General features: G+C 46.6%; 1 protein-coding gene across 10 annotated transcripts in view; it reads right to left on the minus strand.

Annotated features, from left to right (window-relative positions):
* Nucleotides 1–23,680, minus strand: part of LOC135902695 (membrane metallo-endopeptidase-like 1) — a 360,170-nt gene that overhangs the window by 31,155 nt on the left and 305,335 nt on the right. For all 10 annotated transcript variants that reach the window (XM_065432911.2, XM_065432907.2, XM_065432905.2 and 7 more), the window contains 4 exons: nucleotides 18,399–18,503; nucleotides 17,144–17,206; nucleotides 16,393–16,502; nucleotides 354–409 (listed from right to left, as the gene is read on the minus strand). In XM_065432911.2, the coding sequence (XP_065288983.1) occupies nucleotides 354–409; nucleotides 16,393–16,502; nucleotides 17,144–17,206; nucleotides 18,399–18,503 (334 nt within the window). The remainder of the gene's footprint in view (nucleotides 1–353; nucleotides 410–16,392; nucleotides 16,503–17,143; nucleotides 17,207–18,398; nucleotides 18,504–23,680) is intronic.

Genomic DNA, 23,680 nt, shown 5'->3' on the forward strand with positions numbered 1-23,680 from the left:
CCGGATCTGGAAGTGCGTTTTCCTGCTAAATTAAAAAAAGAACATTTGTGAAGACGCTTTTTTTTTTTTATGACAAAGAGCTGCTTCCCCGCAGTATCGACACTTCACTAGGTGGCGTAGCTTCGCGAAGAATAAGTTTTAATTTACTGGTAACAATTTTCAGGACCCCGTAATGCCTTGTTCCAAAGTTCCAATTCAAATTCCGTTGCGGTCACTATAAGATTGACCGGAACAGAGCCAAGAAAGAAAGAATAAATAAATATTAACTACGTGAATAACACAGGGTGCTCGTGCGATAGGACAAGAATGGAAAAAAAAATACATACGTAGCAGCATGAAGAGATCCAACTTACATAGTGTGTTCCTTACGGGATTGTAGACGGGCGCTACTCCGATGTGATTGACGCCCCTGCGCAAGACATAATTCGAAACTGTAGAGCTAGATAAGATGGCGTCTTCTCATTTTGGCAATGGAAAAAAATTCGACAGCGTTTACGCTCCAGAAAAGTCGAACGTGAATGAGCGCAAAAAGTTTCTACCAGACGAACTGGGACAATCTAAGGGGGCACTCATGTACCAGCTTAAAAAACCAGACCTGTGTGAAACTAAGTTGCGATGCAGTATATTGGTACAACAATATTGAATGCGAACAAATAGATGATAAAGCGGGAGCAGCATACTAGCGAATTCGGAAATCCGTAAAAACACTGGGTAGCGTACAATACGACTGCTGTTAACGAACGCGTAAGCACGTAATTACTTGAGGGGGTGGGGATTTCGATGTGCTTAGGTGCATTGGAGAAAGCTGCAACTCTGCTGTAAAAGTTGATATTTCACTCGACATATTCATATCGTCGTCATGCAATGTCGCTCCTTTAGCTTGAATTATACCGCCGTTGAGCTATTTTGAAAGCCCAGTAGACTAACTATTGGTCTATGTTGGGGAACATTGATAAATATGTATTTCGCAACTTGTACGGCGCAATAGACACCTTTTTGATAGTATTCATTTTTAGCTGTACTTTTGTTTGCTCTTGTCGCTTATAGGTTTCTTAGGGCCCCATTGGCATTCGGAGTTTCCTTTTTAGAGTGAAGCTGAAATGCGACGGTAAAAGCGCTACAAAACGTCATATGCAGGGGTTAGGCTTTTCTAAAAAAAAAATCACGAATTTCATATTTCGCGCCAGTGCGTGGGATGCTAGAAGCTCTATGAAGGCTAATTTGGAAATGGTTGTGCAATAAGGGGTTTAATGCTAATTGCTAAACGGTCGTTCTTGGCCTGTCTAAAGGTGTTATGCGAAACGCTTATAAAGGTTTCCCGCTCCCCTGTGAAAAGAAAACATGGCAGAAGTATCTATATAACGGAAATAGGGATGACACTTTTGGTTTAAATTGCGTTATTTATGTGCTTTGAAAATATACGCTGAACACTTGTCTTTTCCTAGGTCTCATGCTTTATACGAATCATGGGGGCCCTATAACGTAAAACTATTCCTATGTGTTTTTATTCCAATCTCCTGACGTCAAAATTGCGTAACCGCCGGTGCAAGCATTGGGCGGTTACCCGCAGTGGTGTCTGAACAGACCAATCAAACGCTCGCCTCGTTCATGGGAGGTCACTTTTGTGTGCTTGAAGAACGAATAAAATTGCCTACACTGATGAGGCTAGTCTTATCTAATTGGTTGACAAGAGGCGAGGATCACGCTCAAGTGGAGAGGGATTCCATGGGGCCGAGGCAACGCGCTGAAAATCGATAACCTGATGAAGAGAGTGGTGCCGGAGTCTGCGATTGGTCCACCTTCCCTTACTTAGCGTGCGGTGGCTGGTCGAAAATCACGGCGGTATGCAACGGAAACTTAAGAATGACGCTAAAACGGTTCCTCTGCAAAGAAACGTTGGCAGAACGACGTCGTAGAGGTGACGAATGTGCTCGAAAACGTTACACGGCAATGCTTAAACTTTTATTATACGCAAGTAAACCCATGCCCCCCGGCAGGTGCGAGTAGCCAGTGCCTGAGTGATCAGCAGCAGCCATCTTTTAATCCTTTCGATGATGATGATGATATGTGGTGTTTAATGGCGCAAGGGCCAGGTTTGGCCAAAGAGCGCCATGACAAGTGGTGATGTTGACGATGTATTATGGAGATGTGACTTGGCTGTAAAGTGGCCTAAAAAATTGTCGCTGTAAAGTGCGTAAAATCTACGTGCTATAAAATTATGGCGATGACTAATGACGAATACTCTAAACACTAAAATCCATCGTAGAATAATGATGCAAAATATAAAATATATAAGATGGTAAAATTACTTTGAGCACTGCTGCCTCGCCTGAGCCCTTGAACCACAAGGGCCTAGAGGCATGTGCTATTCAAAATAATGATCACAGCGACATCCTCTGAAGAGAGGAAGCGCTACGAACATGTGGGGCTAAAAACATGCAAAACAACATCTTTCAGAAAACTTAAGACTGCGTTAGTGTCAAATAGAGGTTCCGGGCCGAGTAACATAACAGGATGAAGGGGGATGCGCTGCCGGTATGCTAAGGGAAAATGCTTCTTTCTTTCATGTTCGGCTTCCCGACACTCCAGGAGGACGTGGAGGACGGTCAGCCTCTCACCGCATCTACCGCAGGTTGGAGGCTCGTTTCCCGTGAGTAAAAAGTTATGTGTGCCAAAAGTGTGTCCTATTCTTAGCCGACAGAATAGGACATCTGTCCGGCGGGATTTTGTTACAGGAGGCCAGAAACCTAATTGTGGCTTTATTACATGCAGTTTATTATTTATTTCTTCGTCCCACATACGTTGCCAGTGGCTTCGCAGTTTCCTTCTTAAGAAAGGCTTCAGGTCTGTGACAGGGACCGAAGCAGTAGGATTATCTGCATGTAATGAGATTGATGTGGCCATCTGGTCAGCTAGAACGTTTCCCTCGATGCCCCTATGTCCAGGCACCCAGCATATGATCACATGTTGGTTAGATATATATGATTTGCACAGTGCGGAGTAAAGTTCAATAACTACTGGATTTTTATGATTACAGAAAGACATCAAGGCCTTCACAACACTGAGGGAGTCCGTATATATCACTGATTTCGGGAGTTGTGATTTGTTTATACGCTTTACGGCCGAGAGCAGTGCGTAGGCCTCAGCCGTAAAGATGCTAGTTTCCGGGTGCAGTACGTCGGATTCCGAGAAGGATGGACCGACGGCTGCATAGGACACCCCGTCGTGTGACTTTGATGCGTCTGTGTAGAACTCCGTGCAGGAGTATTTAATCCTTTCGAAGCGGGGCAGCCTGCGGCTATGCAGAAGGAAATTCAGTTTTGTTCAGCATAATAATGCATCTTTAACTCGTGCACCTCACTTCGACGGGGTGAGTTTTCGTGGTTTTTTGACGCCGCGTGACAGGCAGGTAAAGTGTGCGCAGCACGAAAGCTTTTGATCAATAGGCGAGAGCTGATGGCGAAAAGCGTCGAATGAGAAGTATTTTTCTTCTGTTCGGTCAAATCATGCATAATAGGTGTGTACACGTCATATCAGATGGCGAGCTATCGCGGTTTTCGTGAGGTTGCATGAGAGACAGGGGAAGTGGGGGTGGTCCAAAAAAAGTTTTTCACCAATCGTGGAGGGCTGATTGCAGAACAGGAAGAGAACAGTTTGAAATAACTTTACGTTATAGCGCCCATGTTTCGTTTTCCCAGTCTCCTCGGTAAAATGCGAGGCACGTTGTTTATAATTCATTGAAATCGTAGGTATCTTGTGTTTACGAACAATAACTCTTTGTTCTGGCGAGGTTAAATGCAGCATTTACAGAAGGCTGCCAATACAAGCGTTCCAGTGCGCCATACTCCGGCTGCCGACTATGTTTCTCACATTCTGAAAATAACTGTACCAAATAGCAACCTTTATCTCAATGAATATAGGCCTAATGGTAAGTTTATTGTGTGGTAAAGGTTTCGCGTTTCTGGCCTAAATAAAACCATTACAAATTACTACCAAACCCTCGTTTTCTCCTCCTCCTCCGTGCGTCATACGAGGTCCACAGTTGAGCTATCCTCTGTCCTCATTCAACTAGACAATGCACCTTGTTTATATTTGGCAAAATTGAGAGGAATATCATGAGTAGTGTGTAGGCAGAGTTAAAGTTGTGTGCGCTAATTGTGGTCTATGTAATAAATTGCTTGTGAAAGTGCTCCGGAGAATTATGACTGTGTTTTATGAGAAAGAAAAACTTAGCCAGCTACCCTAGAATAACTGCAAAGGCCGCCTACATCACATTCAGGGTATGGGAAAAGGGGGTATGCTGCGGAAAATATCTCCACTGACTTAGCTGAATGTGAATAAAACACAGGATCTGAAAACATTCATTGTGAACTGCTAGAAAGCGTTACATGGACATTTTATGTTGTTCCCCAGCGTGCCTAGGTGACTATTTGCTAGACAAAGTGCATATCTTGCGAAAATATGCAGAACGTTATGGGTTACATGTAGCCAAACTTTAGAGTGCTTGACGTAATTGTGGCCTTGGTAACAAATCACGTATTTAGGTGCTGCGGAGCCTTAAAACCAGTTTTACAAGGGACTCAAGAAGTATTCCGCTGCCCTGGCATATCCAGAAACGCCAGTGAAATCACCCTTTGTGAACACGAGGGGAACTCTGGCAAATTTTCGCGTGATATAAAATTCACGTGGATAAAATACAGCCTTTGTAAAACATTCCTTTTGAAATTATCGAAATCATTGTTGACCCATGTTCCGCAAAGTTTTCCATTGTGTCGTGTGCAACTATTCCTTACACAAAGTTTTTATTTGGCGAGAGAATGTTGTGGGTTATGTGCAGGTAAAATTAAAACTGTTTAATTTAATTAAGGCTTGTCTAATAACTAATGCATTCGAGGAGTCCACGGCTTGTGTAACTAAATTTTACAACTAGCGGAAACTTACGACGCAGCCCTGGCATGAATACAAATGACACCAAGATCAAGCTTATCAAAAAAGGGTGGACGACTATGGCAAATCTGCGAGGCATAACAAATGCGTGTGGACAAAAAAAAAACCTTTTTGCAAGGCATTTCTAAATCACATGCTAGAAAGTGTCACATGGCTGTTATCACTTGCGTTTTTAAAGCCCTGAAGAAACTATAGACCATATTCACACTATCGATCAAGCTATAGAGAAATGTGCGGAACATAACCAACCATAATATATAGCTTTCATTGATTACGAAAAAGCATTTAATTGAGACTAAACCTCAGCAGTCATGGAGGCATTACGGAATCAAGGTGTAGACGAGTCGTATGTAAAAACACTGAAAGATATGTATAGCGGCTCCACAGCCACCGTAGTCCTCCATAAAGAAAGCAACAAAATCCCAATAAAGAAAGGCGTCAGGCAGGGATATACGATCTCTCCAATGCTATTCACAGCGTGTTTACAGGAGGTATTTAGAGACCTGGATTAGGAACAATTGCGGATAATAGTTAATGGAGAATACCTTAGTAACTTGCGATTCGCTGATCATATTGGCTGGCTTTGTAACCCAGGGGACCAACTGAAATGATGATGATGATGATGATGATGATGTGTGTTATTTTGTGGCGCAAGGGCCAAGTTTGGCCAAAGAGCGCCAAGACAAGTGGTAATGTTAACGATGTATTATGGAAGATGTGACTTGGCTGTAAGTTGGCCTAAAAATAGTCGCTGTAAAGTGCGTAAAATCTACGTGCTATAAAATTATGGCGATGACTAATGACGAATACAGTGAACACTAAAATCTATCGTTGAATGATGCAAAATAAAATATATAGGATGGTAAAATTATTTAGAGCACTGCTGCCTCGCCAGAGCCCTTGAAACACAAGGGCCTAGAGACATGTGCTATACTAAAGAGCTATCGCAGCGGCATCCTCTGAGAGAGGACCCGCTACGAACATGTAGGGCTAAAAACATGCAAGACAACATCTTTCAGAAAACTTAGAACTGCGTTGGTGTCAAATAAAGGTTCTGGGCCGAGTAACATAATAGGATGAAGGGGGATGCGCTGCCGATATGCTAAGGGAAAATGCTTCTTTCTTTCATGTTCGGCTTCCCGACACTCCTGGAGGACGTGGAGGACGGTCAGCCTCTCCCCGCATCTACCGCAGGTTGGAGGATCATTTTCAGTGAGTAAATAGTTGTGCGTGACAAATGTGTGTCCTATTCTGAGTCGACAGAATAGGACATCTGTTAGGCGTGATTTTGTTACGGAGGGCCAGAATCCTAACTGTGGCTTTATCACGTGGAGCTTATTATTTGTTTCCGTGTCCCATAGGCGTTGCCAGTGGTTCCGTAGTTTCCTACGTAAGAAGGGCTTCAGATCTGTGACAGGAACTGCAGCGGAGGGATTAGCAGAATGCCATGCAACTGACGTGGCCATCTGGTCCGCCAGAACATTACCTTCGATGGCCCTATGACCTGGCACCCAGCATATAATCACATGCTGGTTAGATACATATGCTTTACATAAGACGGAATGGAGTTCAATTATAACAGGAATTTTGTGCTTACGGAACGATATCAAAGCCTTCACAACACTTAGGGAGTCCGTATATATAACTGAATTTTTGAGTTTTGATTTCCTTATATGCTTCACGGTCGACAATATTGCGTAGGCCTCAGCCGTGAAGATGCTAGTTTCCGGATGCAGTACGTCGGATTCCGAGAAGGATGGACCGGCGGCTGCATAGGACACCCCGTCGTGTGACTTCGATGCGTCCGTGTAGAAATCCGTGCAGGAGTGTTTGTGCTGGAGTTCTCGGAAATGCATTTGGATTTCAATATCTGAAGCGTGTTTTGTAACTTGCATGAAAGATATATCGCATTGTATGAGCTGCCACTCCGAAGGAGGTAGCAGCTTGGCTGGATGCATTAGGCGGAGCTCGAGGAGTGGGACATGCATTTGATCACTAAGCTCCCTCACACGCAGCGAGAAAGGCTGTCTTACGGAAGGACGATTACGAAACAGTGTAGCATATGTCATATCATTAATGGTGTTAAAACAGGGATGTTCGGGATTAGAGTGTAATTTCAAAAAATATGTTTGGCTGATGTATGTTCTCTGGATATGGAGTGACCACTCATTCGATTCTGCATATAAACTTTGTACGGGACTCGTTCTGAAAGCTCCTGTGGCTAAGCGGATACCTAGATGGTGAACAGGGTCTAGCATCTTTAGCGCGCTCGGGGCGGCAGAGTTATATACCACGGCACCATAATCTAATCGTGACCGGATGAGGCTCTTATAGATATTCATTAGACACTTTCTGTCACTAACCCACGTAGTCTTACATAGAAGTTTCATTAGGTTCATTGTTTTCAGACATTTTTTTCAGATATTTAATTTGTGGTATGAAAGTGAGTCTATCGTCAAGTATAATACCTAGGAATTTGTGCTCCTTGTTTACAGGTATTTTGTGCCCACACAGTTCTATGCAAGGATCCGTGATCAGGCCTCTCTTTCGTGTAAAAAGAACAACAGAACTTTTGTTAGGATTGATTTGAAATCCATTTTTCTCTGCCCATTTTGATACTTTGTTCAAGCCATGCTGTACCTGTCTCTCGCACACTGCGAGATTACAGGACTTAAAAGCTATTTGAATGTCGTCCACATAGACAGAATAGAAAATGGTCGGCGGTAATGAAGCACGAAGCGTGTTCATCTTCACGATAAAGAGCGTGCAGCTAAGCACGCCTCCCTGGTGTACACCAGTTTCTTGTATGAAAGGACGTGACAGTACATTGCCGACTTTTACACGGAATGTACGATTGGACAAGTAGTTTTTTATTATGTTTAGCATATTGCCGTGAATGCCCATTTCTGACAAGTCTCTTAAGATGCCGTAGCGCCACGTTGTGTCATAGGCCTTCTCCATGTCGAGGAATATGGATAAGAAAAACTGCTTGTGTACAAATGCGTCCCGGATATTTGCTTCTACACGTAAAAGATGGTCAGTTGTGGAGCGCCCTTCTCGGAAGCCGCACTGATAAGGATCAAGCATTTTGCTCTGTTCAAGGAAAAAGATGAGTCGCCGATTTATCATTTTTTCAAACACCTTACAAATGCAACTTGTGAGGGCTATTGGGCGGTAACGTGCCACTGAAGAAGGGTCTTTTCCTTGTTTCAAAACGGGGACCACAATGGCTTCCTTCCACGCGATTGGAAGGTACCCTGAATCCCAGATGGTGTTGAAAAGTGTGAGTAGTGTGACTTGCGTATCCGTGTGTAAATTTTTGAGCATTTCATACATGATTCGATCCGATCCTGGTGCGGAGCTCTTGCATGCGCTCAAGGCAGCTCTGAATTCAGCAATACTAAAAGGACGGTTGTAAGGCTCATTCTCTCAACCTTTTCTTGTTAATGGCTTACGTTCTTCTGTTTGTTTGTATTCGAGAAAGGATTGTGTATAATTTGTTTGACTTGACACGCTCTCAAAATATTTCCCAAGTGAGTCTGCCTGGTCTTGCAGTGTATCGCCCTGTGTGTTTACCAGGGGGAGTGAATGTGTTTCCCGCCCTCTAATCCTATTAACTCTGTTCCAGGCTTTGGCCTCATCCCTAAAGGAGTTAATGCTCGATAAAAACTTGTGCCAGCTTTCTCTTCTGGCCTGCCGGCGGGTTCTCCTACCTTGGGATTTTATTTTTTTAAGGTTGACTAGATTCTCTGCAGTGGGAGAAGCTCGCAGCAACCCCCACGCCTTGTTCTGATTCTTACGGGTGGTCCGACATTCACTGTTCCACCACGGTACACGTGGTTTGCATGCCAAACCACTTACTTCGGATATGCATCTTGATGGGGTATCTATTATGAATGCTGTAAGATAATCCACAGCAGCATCAATTTCTAAAGAAGACAGGTCAGCCCTTGAGATCCTAGAGAGAGTTCGAAATTTCTGCCAGTCGGCTGTGTCTATCTTCCACCTAGGAGCTTGTGAAGGATATTCGTTTTCTTTAGATGTTCTTATCAGTATGGGGAAGTGGTCGCTCCCGTAAGGATTGTTCATAACTTCCCATACGCGTTCAGGCAGTATACACGGGGAAACTAGGCTGAGGTCAATTGATGAAAATGTTCTGTTGGCGAGAGAATAATATATGGGTGCCTTCTTATTCAACAGGCATGCACCAGAAGAGAATGGGAACTGCTCAACAAGACGACCTCGCGCATCTATACGAGAGTCACCCCACAGGCTGTTGTGCGCATTGAAATCCCCAAGTACAACGTAAGGTTCTGGCAATTCATCTATGAAGGACTGAAATTCATGTTTGCTTAGTTTGTAGTGTGGTGGCATATAAATTGAGCAAATAGTGATAAGTTTGTTTAGCAGAACAGCTCGCACTGCCACTGCTTCAAGGGGCGTTCGTAGCTGTAAAGGTTGACATGCCATACTTTTATGGGTGAGAATCGCCACACCACCCGATGATGCGACGGCATCATCGCGATCTTTGGGAAAAGTTATGTACTGTCGGAGAAAGTTTGTGTGTTTGGATTTTAAGTGTGTTTCCTGTAAACACAGCACTTTTGGATTGTGTTGGTGGATGATTTCCTGCACATCATCAAGGTTTCTAAGAAGACCTCTGACGTTCCATTGTATGATATGTGTATCCATATTTAAAGTAAGTTGGTGCTGTGTGTACGGAAACGGAAAAATGCCTTAGATTACAGAGCTCTTTCGAGGCCCTGTAATCGGGGTTTTGCTATTTCTGAAGCGTCCGAGTGAGCCTCGCCGCTCCTTAGGCGCTTGGTGCGCCTTGAGGTTAGGTGTAGTGTCCATTGCCTCGTGTGAGGCGCCGGACACGTGCTCTTGCGAGCGAGAAGTTACTAGAGAGGGTCCCGCCTTGGAGGGCAAGACCCCTGCGCCCACCAGCCCGGAGGTCGATGGGGCTCCCTGAGGGATTTGGCTGCGCCTGCTGTTGCCAGCGCAGGAAGGGGCCGGGGAGGCCGGGGCAACCTCGGCTGCGCCAAGCTTCGGGGTCGATGATCCCTCATTCAGGGTTGACGGAGCAGCGCTAGCTGCAACCGCCGCGGGGGCAGATGGCGTAGCTGCCGACTCACTGCCTGCGGGTCGGACAGCCGCCGGAGGCCGTTGTGACGCTGCCCCCTGACGCGCCACTTCGGCAAAGCTTTTCTTTGGCAAGTATGCTACCCGCCTGCGTGCCTCTTTGAATGATATGTTTTCCTTTACTTTCATTGTGACTATGTCTTTCTCTTTTTTCCAGGACGGCACGACCGCGAGTATGCGGCGTGCTCGCCTTCACAATTTACACAATGGAGAGTGTTCACGCAAGCTTCATAAGTATGTTCGTGTGCACTGCACTTCGCACAGGTGTGACGGCCTCGGCAGCTCTGCGAACTGTGACCGAAGCGTTGGCATTTGAAACATCTAAGCGGATTTGGCACATATGGCCTAACACGGAGCTTGATGTACCCGGCCTCTACAGACTCGGGCAGAATACTTGAGCCGAAAGTCAATATAAGGTGTTTGGTCTTGATTTCTTTGCTGTCACGCCTGATCTTAATTCTTTTAACATTGATAACGTTCTGGTCACTGAAGCCCTCCAAGAGTTCATCCTCCGTGAGCTCCAGCAAGTCAACGTCCGAGACAACACCGCGACTTGTGTTCGTGGTACGGTGCGGGGTTACTGTTACTTGGGTCTCCCCAAATGACACAAGTTTCGGCAGCTTCTCATACTGCTTCCGATTTTGGAGCTCCAAAAGGAGATCACCACTTGACATTCTCGACACCTTATATCCTGTACCGAAAACTTCGGTCAGAGACTTGGAAACAAGGAAGGGTGAAATGGATCGCACTAGTTTGTCTGGCTTCTCTGAGTGAATCACGTGGAATCGAGGAAAGTTGTGGACTTGTCATCCGAAAAATTGAAAGAGATCTTCGGTGCGCCCTCGTTTCTGAGGGCGATCAGGAAGTTTGGGGAAAGAAGTTTCCATGAAATATATGAAGATTCGGCAACAGCGCCGACCGCCCACCACGGAGCCCAACGAGGGGACGCGGCAGAGCTTGCATGCAAGTCTGCACGACGCCAGCCGTACGCCGCCACTATAACCAAATATGGTGTACCCAAGGTTGGATAACCACACAGGGTTAAGCCTTGCCGCCGAGGACAATGAAGTAAATGGAAGAGAGGAGAAGACAGGAAAGGTCAAAAAGTAAGAGATAAAGACGAAGATTCGAGAGGAAGAGATAGGAAGAGGCGACTGCCGATTTCCCCCGGGTGGGTCAGTCCGGGGGTGCCGTCTACGTGAAGCCGACGCCAAAGGGGTGTGTTGCCGCCGCCGCCGAAGGGCCGTAAAGGTCCAAACACCCGGCAGTGGCTCAACCCCCAGGATCCCCTTTTCCCCGGACACGGCTAAGCCGCGCACAGCTACACGCGGGAGGGTCCAACCCTCGTGTGCTCGGGTACGTGGTGTCGCAACACACCAAACGCCTGCTGATGCAGACGCCCCTGCGGGGCAACTGAAATGCATGCTCACTGACCTGGAAAGGCAAAGCAGAAGGGTGGGTCTAAAAATTAATCTGCGAAAAAACTAGTTTAACAGTCTCGGTAGAGAACAGCAGTTTACGATACGTGGCGAGGCACTGAAAGTGGTAAGGGAATACATCTACTTAGGACAGGCAGTGACCGCGGATTGGGATCATGAGGCTGAAATAATCAGGAGAATGAGAATGGGCTAGGGTGCGTTTGGCAGGCATTCTCAGATCATGAACAGCAGGTTGCCATTATCCCTCAAGAGAAAAGTGTATAACAGCTGTCTTACCAGCACTCACGTACAGAGCAGAAACCTGAAGGCTTACGAAAAGGGTTCTACTTAAATTGAGCACGACGCAACGAGCTAAGGAAAGAAGAATGATAGGTGTAACGTTAAGGGATAAGAAAGAGCAGATTGGGTGAGGGAACAAACGTGTGTTAATGACATCTTAGGTGAAATCAAGAAAAAGAAATGGGCATGGGCAGGCCACGTAATGAGGAGGAAAGATAACCGATGGTCATTAAGGGTTACGGACTGGATTCCAAGGGAAGGGAAGCGTAGCAGGGGGCGGCAGAAAGTTAGATGGGCGGATGAGATTAAGAAGTTTGTAGGGACAACATGGCCAATATTGGTAGATGACCGGGGTAGTTGGAGAAGTATGGGAGAGGCCTTTGTCCTGCAGTGAGCGTAACCAGGCTGATGATAATGATGGTGATAAAGAAACTTCATTAAATAAAGCTTCAATTTGATAGAAGTAAGAGGCGTTAAGAAACTGCTTTAAAGCAAGCTTCAATCTGGTAGAAGTAAGAAGCATTGAAGAAACACTGCATTAAACAAAGCTTCAATTTAGTAGAAGCAAGAGGCATTGAAGAAACTGCATTAAACAAAGCTCCAACTTGGTAGAAGTAAGAGGAATTGAAGAAACCCTGCATTAAAGAAAGCTTCAATTTGGTAGAAGGAAGAGTCATGTTAAGCTGATTGTAGCACGCAATTTCGCGTTTATTCCTTAATTAAGGGTGTTACAAATAATTATTGAACCCTCCTCTTTTAGTACATTCACGCATTATGCAAGGTTCACCCAATAACCACCATGGACTAAACGAGGTACATTGTTTTCGTTTAGCGAAATTAAGCCTCAGGTGACAGGTGGTGTGTAGCGAAGTTCCATACGGGGTGTAAAGGGGGGGGGGGGCAATTTCCTCTGGAATAAATTACGTATGCTAGCCAGCTGGATCATTATGGGTATGTGTTTCGAGCGCGCAAATGTTTTCCTACAAGAACAGAACTACGTTCAAAGGCAACCGTTAAATTCTGCGAAAATGGACCCATGCAGTGCTTTGCGAAATAAATCCGTTGCAAAAGTTTCTTTGTGGAGTGGTCGAAAGGGGTCATAATGAAATATTACGCCATGTTTTCCAGCGATCCAAGGACAACTCAACATTGCACTCGTTTTTATATTCGTAGAAAATAATGCATGCCATGCGTCATGCACAAGCAAAGTTTGAAGTCTTTCGACTATGTACGTCATGCGCCATAAAGTAGGCGTTCAAGCGCTCTAGGGCGTATATGATTGAATTTCACGAGCAGCGTAAAACTCTGCACGCGGTTTTAAACGAACCCCGTTCATACCCGCGCAACGTTTAGACGTGATAGCGTGAAGACCTTGTGTCGCGAAAAAACCGGTATCGGCGGCTTTGTCCGTCAGAAAAAAAAAAAAAAAACATCCCGAACTACAACCGCGCAGACCCTCTGCGTGGTGCAAACGCGTTTCGACGTATATAACTTGCACATAACCTGCCGACATGGTAGTATGTGATTGTTATTTGCATTTACGAGAAAATAATTTGAATATGCGAGAAAACATTATTCTGCTGCGCAAAAACTCAAACAGAAACCCCTATATGGTTCCTTACGAGGGCATGAGCCATTGATGAGTAAGTAGCTCCTTGTATAACCTCTGTCTTATGCTATGTTAAGACTACGTTCGTAAGGCGCCGATTTTTCGTAACATGCGTAAGCGGAAGCGCAACAAGCGTATGCGTCTAGTTCAGACTGCGAACGTAAAGTTACCAACGTGCGCAATTCACGCAAAAATCGTGCATGAGAGTGTTAAAAAGTCGGCAACATTTACGAATGTGATATTACGACCATTGCGACACAGCCAATGAAGGATAAGCTTTCAGTTTTCAACAACCGGTGACGACACTTCCGTTCTCCCGTCTGCAGACAGCTCCGGGCGCGGGAAGTGCCATTCCGCCATTCCGTGCGCACGATTAGGTTGGCTGTGTCCGTGAAAATTTGTGCAGTGCGCCTTGCGAGACTGTTTTCAGTTGATCTGGTTTATCCGCCGAGGAAATTGATGGCCACAGATGCGTGTTCCAAACTTCGATGGGTGGTCTCACTAGGTTTTCAAGGAAGCGGAACTGCTGGGGCGACATGCGCATGAAGTTATGAAACATCACAGCGTCACCAACTCGGAGCTTGGCGAAAATGTTGTGAAAATCGTCGTCCACGGCCTTGCCGAGAAATAGTTGCCGCTCCCAAACCCTTCTGCGTCGACTTCGTCGTCTTTGTGAGATTGAATACACGACTATAAGTTTGTTTTGAGCGTGAATTTCTTCGATCTCGGCCAGCGCTTGCATGTTGACAGGAGCCATATTGGACCGCTGGTGACGTTGAGTCTGCAGCTCCAAATTTGATTGGCCTGTTGTAAAAGCCGTAATTTACGCAGCAGTAAATGTGAACAAAGGTGCCGGCTTAACTGCCGTAACTTTTTTTTACAGCCGTTACGTTCGATACGCCGAAAGAGCTGTTACGCGCGTTACGACCCTAGTGTGAACATAGCTTTACAGGGGTATGAACCATTGCTCTGGCCTGCACTGCCACCGGGATGGTTCCGCCATTGTTTTCTATCGGGCCACGCGTCGCAGAATATGCGGTGTCGGTGTCGGCGCCAATGGGGCGCGATAACATTATCGCGTTCCACTATTAGAGGCGAAGCTTAAGCGTCCGCCAAGTGTTTAAAGTATGTGATATAATAACAAGCAACTTGTTTCTTCTTACAACTGCTCGAACAAAACAGTTTCGCTGGAAATTGTGTCGTGATTTTGCGAGAGCACTCAAGTTTGATGTCATTTCTTTTTCTCACCAAACATGTTCGGCCAGCCTTGGCACCCTTTGACCCATGGGTAATGGGTGCTAAGTTATGCGCTCAGCACGTGGCTTTTTCGATGAAACTAAATTCTCGGAGGCGATGGCCAGGAGAAGCACAAGACGGCGTACGTGTTTAGCTGTTCGCGGGCAATTGTAATGAATGAGGAGATGCATATATATGACAATAAAAGAGACTTGCTCGTGGATGAAACCAACTCGCGGCTAGAAATAATTTATGCGTGTTTAAATAGGCGCGAAACTCTACGAGTACGATACATAAAGAACATGGAACAGGCGCTAACTAGAAGTTGCGAGTTGGCGCCGGTCAAATAGCGCACTTGTTTAAACCTGCAAACATAAATTAGCCCCGCAGAACCTTCTTTCAAGAACAGTGCGTTTTTCTGTATTAGCATTTGCGAAAATTTTAGAGCTTGTGTGCGGCAGAAGGTTTGGTGCATGGCCCTCTGTCACTTTCAGAGTACTTCGAATATGTGTGAGCGTAAACATCCTTTAAATTAGCATGGCTCAGGCAATGGAAAGCGGCACCTGAGTGCGATAAAAGTAGTTGCTCCTTTTGAAAAATGCTGCTGTGCAAGTTGTGGTCAACAGTTTCGTTATGACGCACTTTGTGCGTCTGTGTGAATGCACTGGAATAAAGCGGCGCTTTTCAAGCAAATACTTGCCGCATCGAACACAAGTGTTCAGACTCGAAGCGCCGGGAATATTTTGCGAAAGTGCGGCGCTGGTCGAAGTGGCCACAACGCCCAGAGTTTTCATCTCGGAGAAATTTCTACTTCAAAGTTTAGCAAATGGCGCAAAGAGAAAAATGGAGCTTACCGCAATGGCGTTGCACCAGGCGACGTTACTGAGGAAAGCACTTAACCAACACTGTCACATTGTGTAACCCCTCGTTGTCATTGAGACATAGGACAGGCTGTGGCAAACTAAGGCGCAATATGCGGAAGGTGCGCACCCAAAGAACTGAAGACAATTCACGACGGCAGTGGTAGTGAACAAAACAAACATGCAGGACATGTTCAGATGACGTTTTATATCTAGGTAATCTAGGCCTACTCCTGGTTCCAAAACCGCGTGGATCAATACAATGCATTACAATCCACTGTTGATTTATTATTCTGTACTCGGTTTCTAACATATGGGCACCAGCATACGGAGCAAGAAATTGGAGGTTAACAAAGAAGCTTGAGATCAAATTAAGTGCTACTCAAAGAGCAATCGAAGGGAAAATATCGGGCATAATGTTACGAGACAGGCAGAAAGCGTTGTGGATCAGAGCAAGTGGAGCTAGCCGCAATATTCTAGATGCCATCAAGCAAAAACAAAAATGCAGCCTGGCCAGCTTTGCAATGGGTAGCGTAGAGAACTGGTGGACAAATGGAGTAACAGAATGGCTGCGAAGGAAGAAGAAGCGCAGTCGGGTACGACAGGAAAGTAGGCTGGGTGATAAAATGAGGAAATTGGCAGGTGCAACATAGGATCCCTGCAGCTAGCACAGCACACGGTTGAGATCGCTCCTAGAAGGAATCGTCCTGCAGTGCACATATCAACGGGCTGATGATGATTATCGTGACTGGGCTTCTGGACTTCATCTTTCCTGCGCAGTGATTTTATAACATGCCGTGTCCCTTGAACCTGGCGCCAAACAGGGCTGCTACGAAAACGGTTCTATGCAACAGCTGCCTCACTGAGTGCCCCTCACCTGGAAGCTATCGGGTCTTCGCCGCGCAAGGTGGCACGGAGCACCTGCGCTTTCCTCCGGGCAAGCGTCAGCAGGTTCTCGTACAAGTCGGTCTCGTTGAAGCTCTCGCCCTACATGAACGAGAAGCAATAATTTAGCTACTAATGTCAGGCACCATAGATATCTGGCTACTTGAATATCCGTGCTTCTCTGTAGGACGCAAGCAAGTACAGCAGCCGGATGAGCGCGTTGAAGGCATGTGCAGCGCACGTAGAAGCAATATGTATTGTGAGCAGGAGCACGGTCTTGTTATTCCAGACCATAATGACCGCCATGTCAGCCATTCTTGGTAGCTGTGAAATATTTTTTCGTCGGCACCCCACTCGAAAAGTTACTTTAAGCATCCCCGCAAGAATAGCAAGAGGCGACAAACAGGGCGCATTGCTATCGGTACCGTTTTAGCTACCGTAAGCTGAGAGATATTGGAGAACGTAAACATTGCTGACTTTTCATCTCCACTCATAGTACGTCATTTTCCGAAATTTATGCGGAAATATTTCTTCAATGACACCGGACTCTTTTCAGCGTGTTGCTTTGATTTGAACGAAATCTGTTTCGAGGCGCCTTTAACGGTCTTTGCCCCATTCGAATGTATTACAATTACATGCACATCGAAGGAGAAGCAAATAATGTCCTGCTGCTTCCTGGACTATATAACGGAACTATATAATGTATAAGGAAGAAAAAAAACAGGAGCTATGTTTTCACTTACCGAGGTCAATCGTTCTGCTGGTGGAAGATTCCCGTGACCGAAAGAGACATTCATGCTCTGAACCTGGGAGGAGAAATGGACGATAAGGAAAAAGTGAACGGAATTCGGGAAGGCAGGCTATAAGTTAAGAATCAGGCACTGGAAGTACTTCGCGGATAAAGCAATGTATTGCTGTACTGTATTCAATTGTACATCAGTCATGCAAGCTACTACAGCTCAAAGCGCAAACAGACGCTCCGTGTGGTTCTGCCTGACTAAGTAGGGGCTGGACCCGTTGACAACACGAGCCGCTCCAGCCAGTGAGAGACCACGTAATGACAAAAGCATCTGCGTAGACACACGAAACTGGTAAAGCTAATTTTGCACATATGTCGCAATTAGCAGCAGTCCAGTAACGACCACTGAAGGAAGAAAGCCCGCTCATCACGATATCTCTAATTCACAGTGCCTGTATCATTTCACTGTAGCCTGATAACTAGAAATTTTCTAACTTTTATGTTATATCCCCTGAACTTTCGTCGTTCTTTAGTGCATTTCCACACGCTTGGCCACTCTTTTTTTTACTCTAATAAGCCATTGTAATATCTGCTACAAGAATTACACGACGCGAGAAAGTCCGAATTTTTTGCTTGGAAATTTCCTCCGAGGTAACTCAGTGGCTTTGGTGTTGCGCTGCTGAGGTCGTATGTTCGATGGAGGCTGCTGTAACTGCGCTTCGATGAGGCCGAAATAAAAAAAAAAGAAGAATCCCGTGTACTTAGGTTTAGGAGCACGCTAAAGCACCTCAAGTGATCACAATGTGTCCGGAGTGCCCCACTACCGCTTTCCTCATAATCAGATTGTGGATTTGGCTCCTGATACGTGACAACGTTTCTTCCTTTGTTTAATCTCAACTGCAATACAGTCTACCTGCATTATATACTCCAATTCACCATGCCTTCTTCCTTCATTTTACTAAAGTTGCGCCTGCCAAGTTGCATTCGTAAGCTTGTTGCCTGCATGGTCCACTGGTCTTTCAAGTTCTTGTGTTCGAAGTTATGGCACAGGCCTATCGGTTATTCGTGTCTGAATGCTTCTGCACTCCTCCTATAAAAAAATTCAGTAAGTTGCCGTTCATGATTTCATAAAGCCTTCCAAATGCGAATCAACACGTCTTTAAGTGTATCGAAGTGTACTTCTTGAACGGAGGTGCACGAAATGTAGAGCCCTCTAGGTCGCGCGTTAGCGCTACAGACTGCATGTATCCACAACGCACCTTGCGGACGGCGTGCCACTGCGTTGCGTTGTCCACCCAGGGCGAACCCTGCAAGGTCGCGGTCATAGCCATCTTTAGCGCCGACACCGTGAGCTTCAAAAGTATCTGCAACGAGACACCACGCAGCGCTCAGGCTATGTTCAGGCTGTGGTCGCAATGTCTACAGCCTACATGCGCTGCAGCGTAACGACATTATACAGCGTACGCAAAAGAACTAAGACAAGGCGTCTTAACAAATTATTATTAACGGGTAATCAGCTCAGTTTACAGAAACGTTTGGACAGCTACGAGGGTAATGCGAACTTAGCCTTATGAACGGTGCAGGACAAGCCTTGTGGTAAGTGACTTATAGCAGCGGCATAGTAGCATAAAGGGTCAACACTTTCAAGACGGTTACAGCCTGTAGCACGCTGTCATGTTGACCCAATAGCATTGTACCCAATGCCTTGTTTTACTTTTTCGCATGGCAGCGTGCGAAGTTGACGATAATAGTGCGTGCAAAATTTTTTTATCCTTTTAGTTTAAATATAGGTGACCATTACAATTGCAACAGTAATTCACTCTATGCATTCAGAGCTGATAATACAGAGGCGCGTGTATGCAAATCTGAATAATTAGCAATGCAGCCGCAGATATCCTTCTAATTTACACATAGTGATCGTCTAGCGCAGGCGTTAAAAGATTGCAGACTGCGTGGTTTCAGGAAATGTTCAATCCTTCCTCATACAATGAACGCAGATTGGTATTAGGATTACAGTCTGCTCGAAATTGCGCGGTAGCTCAATGCTTCATCACATATGTCAGCCTGTAAAATTTTGAAGACCATTGTGCCGAAAAAACAAGAGTAAGTTTGCAGCTTTTGGGCAAAAAAGAAAACAACAATTCTGCAGTAACCATCGACGATGATTGTAAATGCAAGCGAACAGCCAAAACCTTCAAAAAAGCAACTCGGTTTATTAAAGGAATGGGACCCTGGGCGGCTTATATTTGTTACAGGGGGGATATTTAGGTCGCGCTTGTAGCGTCATGGCATTATTCCGTAGAGAATAGTGTTGTTTACCTGCACATATGTAGCGACAGTACGGGTGGACAGGAGGGGTGTCTCAAAGGCCTAGTAAATTTGGAGTTTGGCAGCGAACGTGCCCCGAAACTCTGGTAGCCGACCGCACGTGCCATACGTCACCGCATAGTCCACCTTCCGTCCACCAAACTCCAGCTACCACCACTGGCTTCAAAGCATCGACCGTGAGAAACCATAGAAAACTATACGCAATAAAATTGCATAAGAGTGTCATTTTCGCCAGACAGGACACGCATTGGTTGTGACGGCAAATTATTCCACAGGTATACGAAATAAGGTTAGTCGATTTATAAGCATAAAATCCTGCACGTAATCGCTTACTAACTAAGTTAGCAAGCACCTTCTCCCGCGCGCAGAGGAATCATGAACACATCTAACTCGATGACCACGGACATTCGCTGTCAGAACAGTGGTGGTCTTACAGCAGCGTGCAGAGCCTGACCAGAACCGGTAGCAGTGGCGAGCGAATGCCCCTTTCGTGCTGCCTCTCGCTTCAACGCGAACTTAGCGCGCGCGAACGCAGAGCACACGCAGCGATCAGCTATGTCCAGTTGGCTAGCCTTCTAACTCAGCGCAGGTTGCCTACAAGATAGGACGCCCCCCTCCGCGCTCAGCCACCGCAGCTAAAGCAGAAGGGAACATGCACACTAACTAGCCCCCTTCCTCTCCTAGAGCGCGCATATCTCCCCACTCCCACCCAATGCGCGCGTGAGAAGACGGCGGGGAGGGTCCTGCGTTGCGAGCGCGAGAAGACACCGCCGTATCAGGACACCAAACGTAGCTCACCCTCGAAAGCTTTCGTTCCTATCTACAGCACAGGGCGCGTGGCCGTGACGTTGTCGCTCTTGGATTTTATGTGGAACATCACGACGGCGCCGATGGCGGCGACGACGGTGGAAATTCGCCTGGAGTGTCCATATAATTGCTATCGTAATAAACTACTTCTGGCTTAGTATGCCTTACGTTCTATATCTGCTCGCAATACTGCAGCTCGGTCTCGCTACCGCAGGAACAGAACACAAGAACGAACTTCGCACTTGAAATCAACGTTTTCACTCTGCTGTCTCTTGTACAAATGCACTCATTGTGACAAATGCTTACATATGTTTCGTTTACCTTTCCTCGTCTCACAACACGTGTGCAATATTTGAGCGATCTCAAATTTTTAAACGCTCCATAACGAGCCAGCACGTATACCATGACACTATCTTTCTGCATTCCCGTGGGAGACCTTGATATTGTCCTGAACATTTCTCACGTGGCCAACGTAGCTCGATGTAATGAAAAGTTCATGTCTGTGTTGCGTAAGGTATTATTATCGACGTTGAAATTGTCAGCGAGGTAGTACAGTAGCAGTAAATGTAGCCACAGACAAAACCATAAAAGACCTCGGTCGACGCTACAGGTCCGTTTATATATCGCTGTCCTGGCACCTTCGTCGTTTTTTTCTCCTGGGAGCCACCCAACATGCCTAGCATGTGGCACCGAATCACACCGAGTGGCTGTCAGCTGTGTCGAGGTCGTGGCATTACCCCCCTCCCTAGAGGCATCGTCTCGAGGCGGAACATTGATGCACTGGAGATTGCCACGGAGATGCTGTTAAGATAGACGTAGATGGCGAGAGAGGTGTGGAACTTTGCGTTCAGCGGGAGTGGTATAACTTCAATTGAGAGACGTGAACGACATCGGACAGGCGTGGGCGTCGGGGACGGCGAGCGGTGCCTTCTCCTTCAGAAATCACTTCATATGTGACGTCGCCGAGTCGTTGAATGACCCTATAAGGTCCAAAGTAGCGGCGCAAAAGTTTCTCCGACCGACCACGCTGGCGCATCGGTGTCCATACCCATACTTTGTCACCGGGTTTATATGTGACGTCGCGGTAACGAAGATTGTATCGGTTGGCGTCGTTGTGTTGTTGGTAGCGGATACGCATTCGTGCGAGCTGGCGCGCCTCTTCGGCGCGTCGAGCGAATTCGGCAGCGTCAGTGACAACATTAGAACAGTAGGTGGGTAAGAGCATTGCGTCCAACGTTGTGACAGCTTCCCGGCCGTGCACCAAGCGAAAAGGGGTGAAGCCGGTAGTTTCTTGAACGGCAGTATTATATGCAAACGTAACATATGGGCGAACATCGTCCCAGTTTTTGTGGTCGACGTCAACATACATGGAAATCATATCAGCGATCGTTTTGTTTAGCCTTTCTGTAAGCCCATTCGTCTGGGGATGGTAAGCAGTGGCTTTGCGGTGAACGGTACCATGAGAAGCATGATATCTTCTGTGAGCTGCGCTGTATATGCTGCGCCCCGGTCGCTCATAAACACCCTTGAAGCACCGTGCCGGAGCACGATACCATGTACAAAGGTCGCAGTATCGTTAGCAGTGCCTCGTGGGAGAGCTCAGGTTTCAATGTAACGTGTAAGGTCGTCTGTGGTAACAGCAATCCAACGGTTACCAGCCCTCGACGTGGGGAATGGTCCAAGCAAATCTATGCCAACCTGCTGAAAAGGGATCCGTGGAGGATCCACGGGATGGAGAAGTCCCGTGGGACGCATGGGTGGTGTCTTGCGTCTTTGGCAGTCGCGGCATGTCTTCACGTATTGCTTTACGTCACGGCGAAGGTTAGGCCAGAAGTACCTTTGGCGTATGCGTGAAAACGTCCGTGCGAATCCCAAGTGGCCCGGAGATGGCTCGTCGTGAGAAGCCCGCAGGATGTCGTCACGTAGTGAAGAAGGCACTACAAGGAGGTCGAGTGAAAACCCAATTGGTAGAGAACGCCATCGCGGAGAAAAAACAAGGATAACTTGCGGATGAACATACGAGGCGGCTCTGGTAGACGGTTCTCAATGTAGTCGGTGAGAGGCCGGAGCTCTGAATCGTCGCGCTGTTGCTTGCTTATGTCTGATACTGAGATAATGAACAGAAATGCGTCCTCTTCATCGAAGTCGCATGGCGATGGTTGAAGTGGAGTACGTGACAGGCAGTCGGCGTCGGTGTGTTTACGCCCGGACTTGAACACTATCGTCATATCGTATTCTTGCAAGCGAAGACTCCAGCGTGCAAGACGGCCAGATGGATCCTTCAGATTGGCGAGCCAGCACAATGAATGGTGATCTGTCACAACTCGAAATGATCGGCCGTACAAATATGGTCGGAACTTAGCAATTGCCCACACAATGGCCAAGCATTCCTTCTCCGTAGTGGAATAGTTCCTTTCAGCTGGAGACAAAGTGCGGCTTGCGTACGCAATGACGCGTTCGCCTCCACCTTGCCACCGGACGAGGACGGCACCAGGGCCAACGTTACTGGCATCGGTGTGCCACTCGGTGTCACTGTCTTCGTCAAAGTGCCCTAGAACAGGAGGTGTGTGCAGACGTTTCTGGAGTTCACAGAAGGCCTCTTGTTGGTCCTGCTCCCAGAAAAACGGAACATTACCCTTAGTCAGCCGTTACAAGGGTTCGGCTACCCGTGAAAAGTTTGCCACGAAGCGTCGATAATATGCGCAGAGCCCTAGAAAACGGCGGAGTTCATGTTTGTTCGAAGGTGTTGGAAACAAAGCAACAGCAATGGTTTTGTCGGGGTCTGGTCGAATGTCCTCGTAGCTGACGACATGGCCTAAAATTTTGAGTTCGTCATACCCGAAATGGCATTTTTCAGGCTTTAAACACAGGCCAGCAGTACGAATTGCGTCAAGAACTGCTTGTAAGCGCTGGAGGTGCTGCTCAAAAGTTTCTGAAAACACAATGATATCATCTAAATAGACAAGGCATGACTGCCACTTGAGACCTGATAGAACCGTGTCCATCATGCGCTGAAAAGTAGCAGGCGCAGAGCAGAATCCGAAAGGAAGGACCTTGAATTCGTCGAGTCTGTCAGGCGTAATAAATGCGGTTTTCTCACGGTCACGCTCATCAACCTCTATTTGCCAGTAGCCGCTGCGAAGGTCCATCGATGAGAAGTATCGAGCATGTCGAAGACGGTCCAAAGAGTCGTCGATGCGAGGAAGGGGACAAACGTCCTTCTTCGTAACGTTGTTAGGCTAGCGATAGTCAACGCAAAAACGCAGTGTGCCGTCTTTTTTTTTCACCAGAACCACAGGCGACGCCCATGGACTGGTGGAAGGCTGTATGATATCGTCGGTAAGCATTTGTTGGACTTGATTTCGGATGGCGTCTTGCTCTTTACGAGAAACACGATAGGCACGTT

This window comes from Dermacentor albipictus, chromosome 2 (assembly GCF_038994185.2).
Source record: "Dermacentor albipictus isolate Rhodes 1998 colony chromosome 2, USDA_Dalb.pri_finalv2, whole genome shotgun sequence".
Taxonomy (NCBI): domain Eukaryota; kingdom Metazoa; phylum Arthropoda; class Arachnida; order Ixodida; family Ixodidae; genus Dermacentor; species Dermacentor albipictus.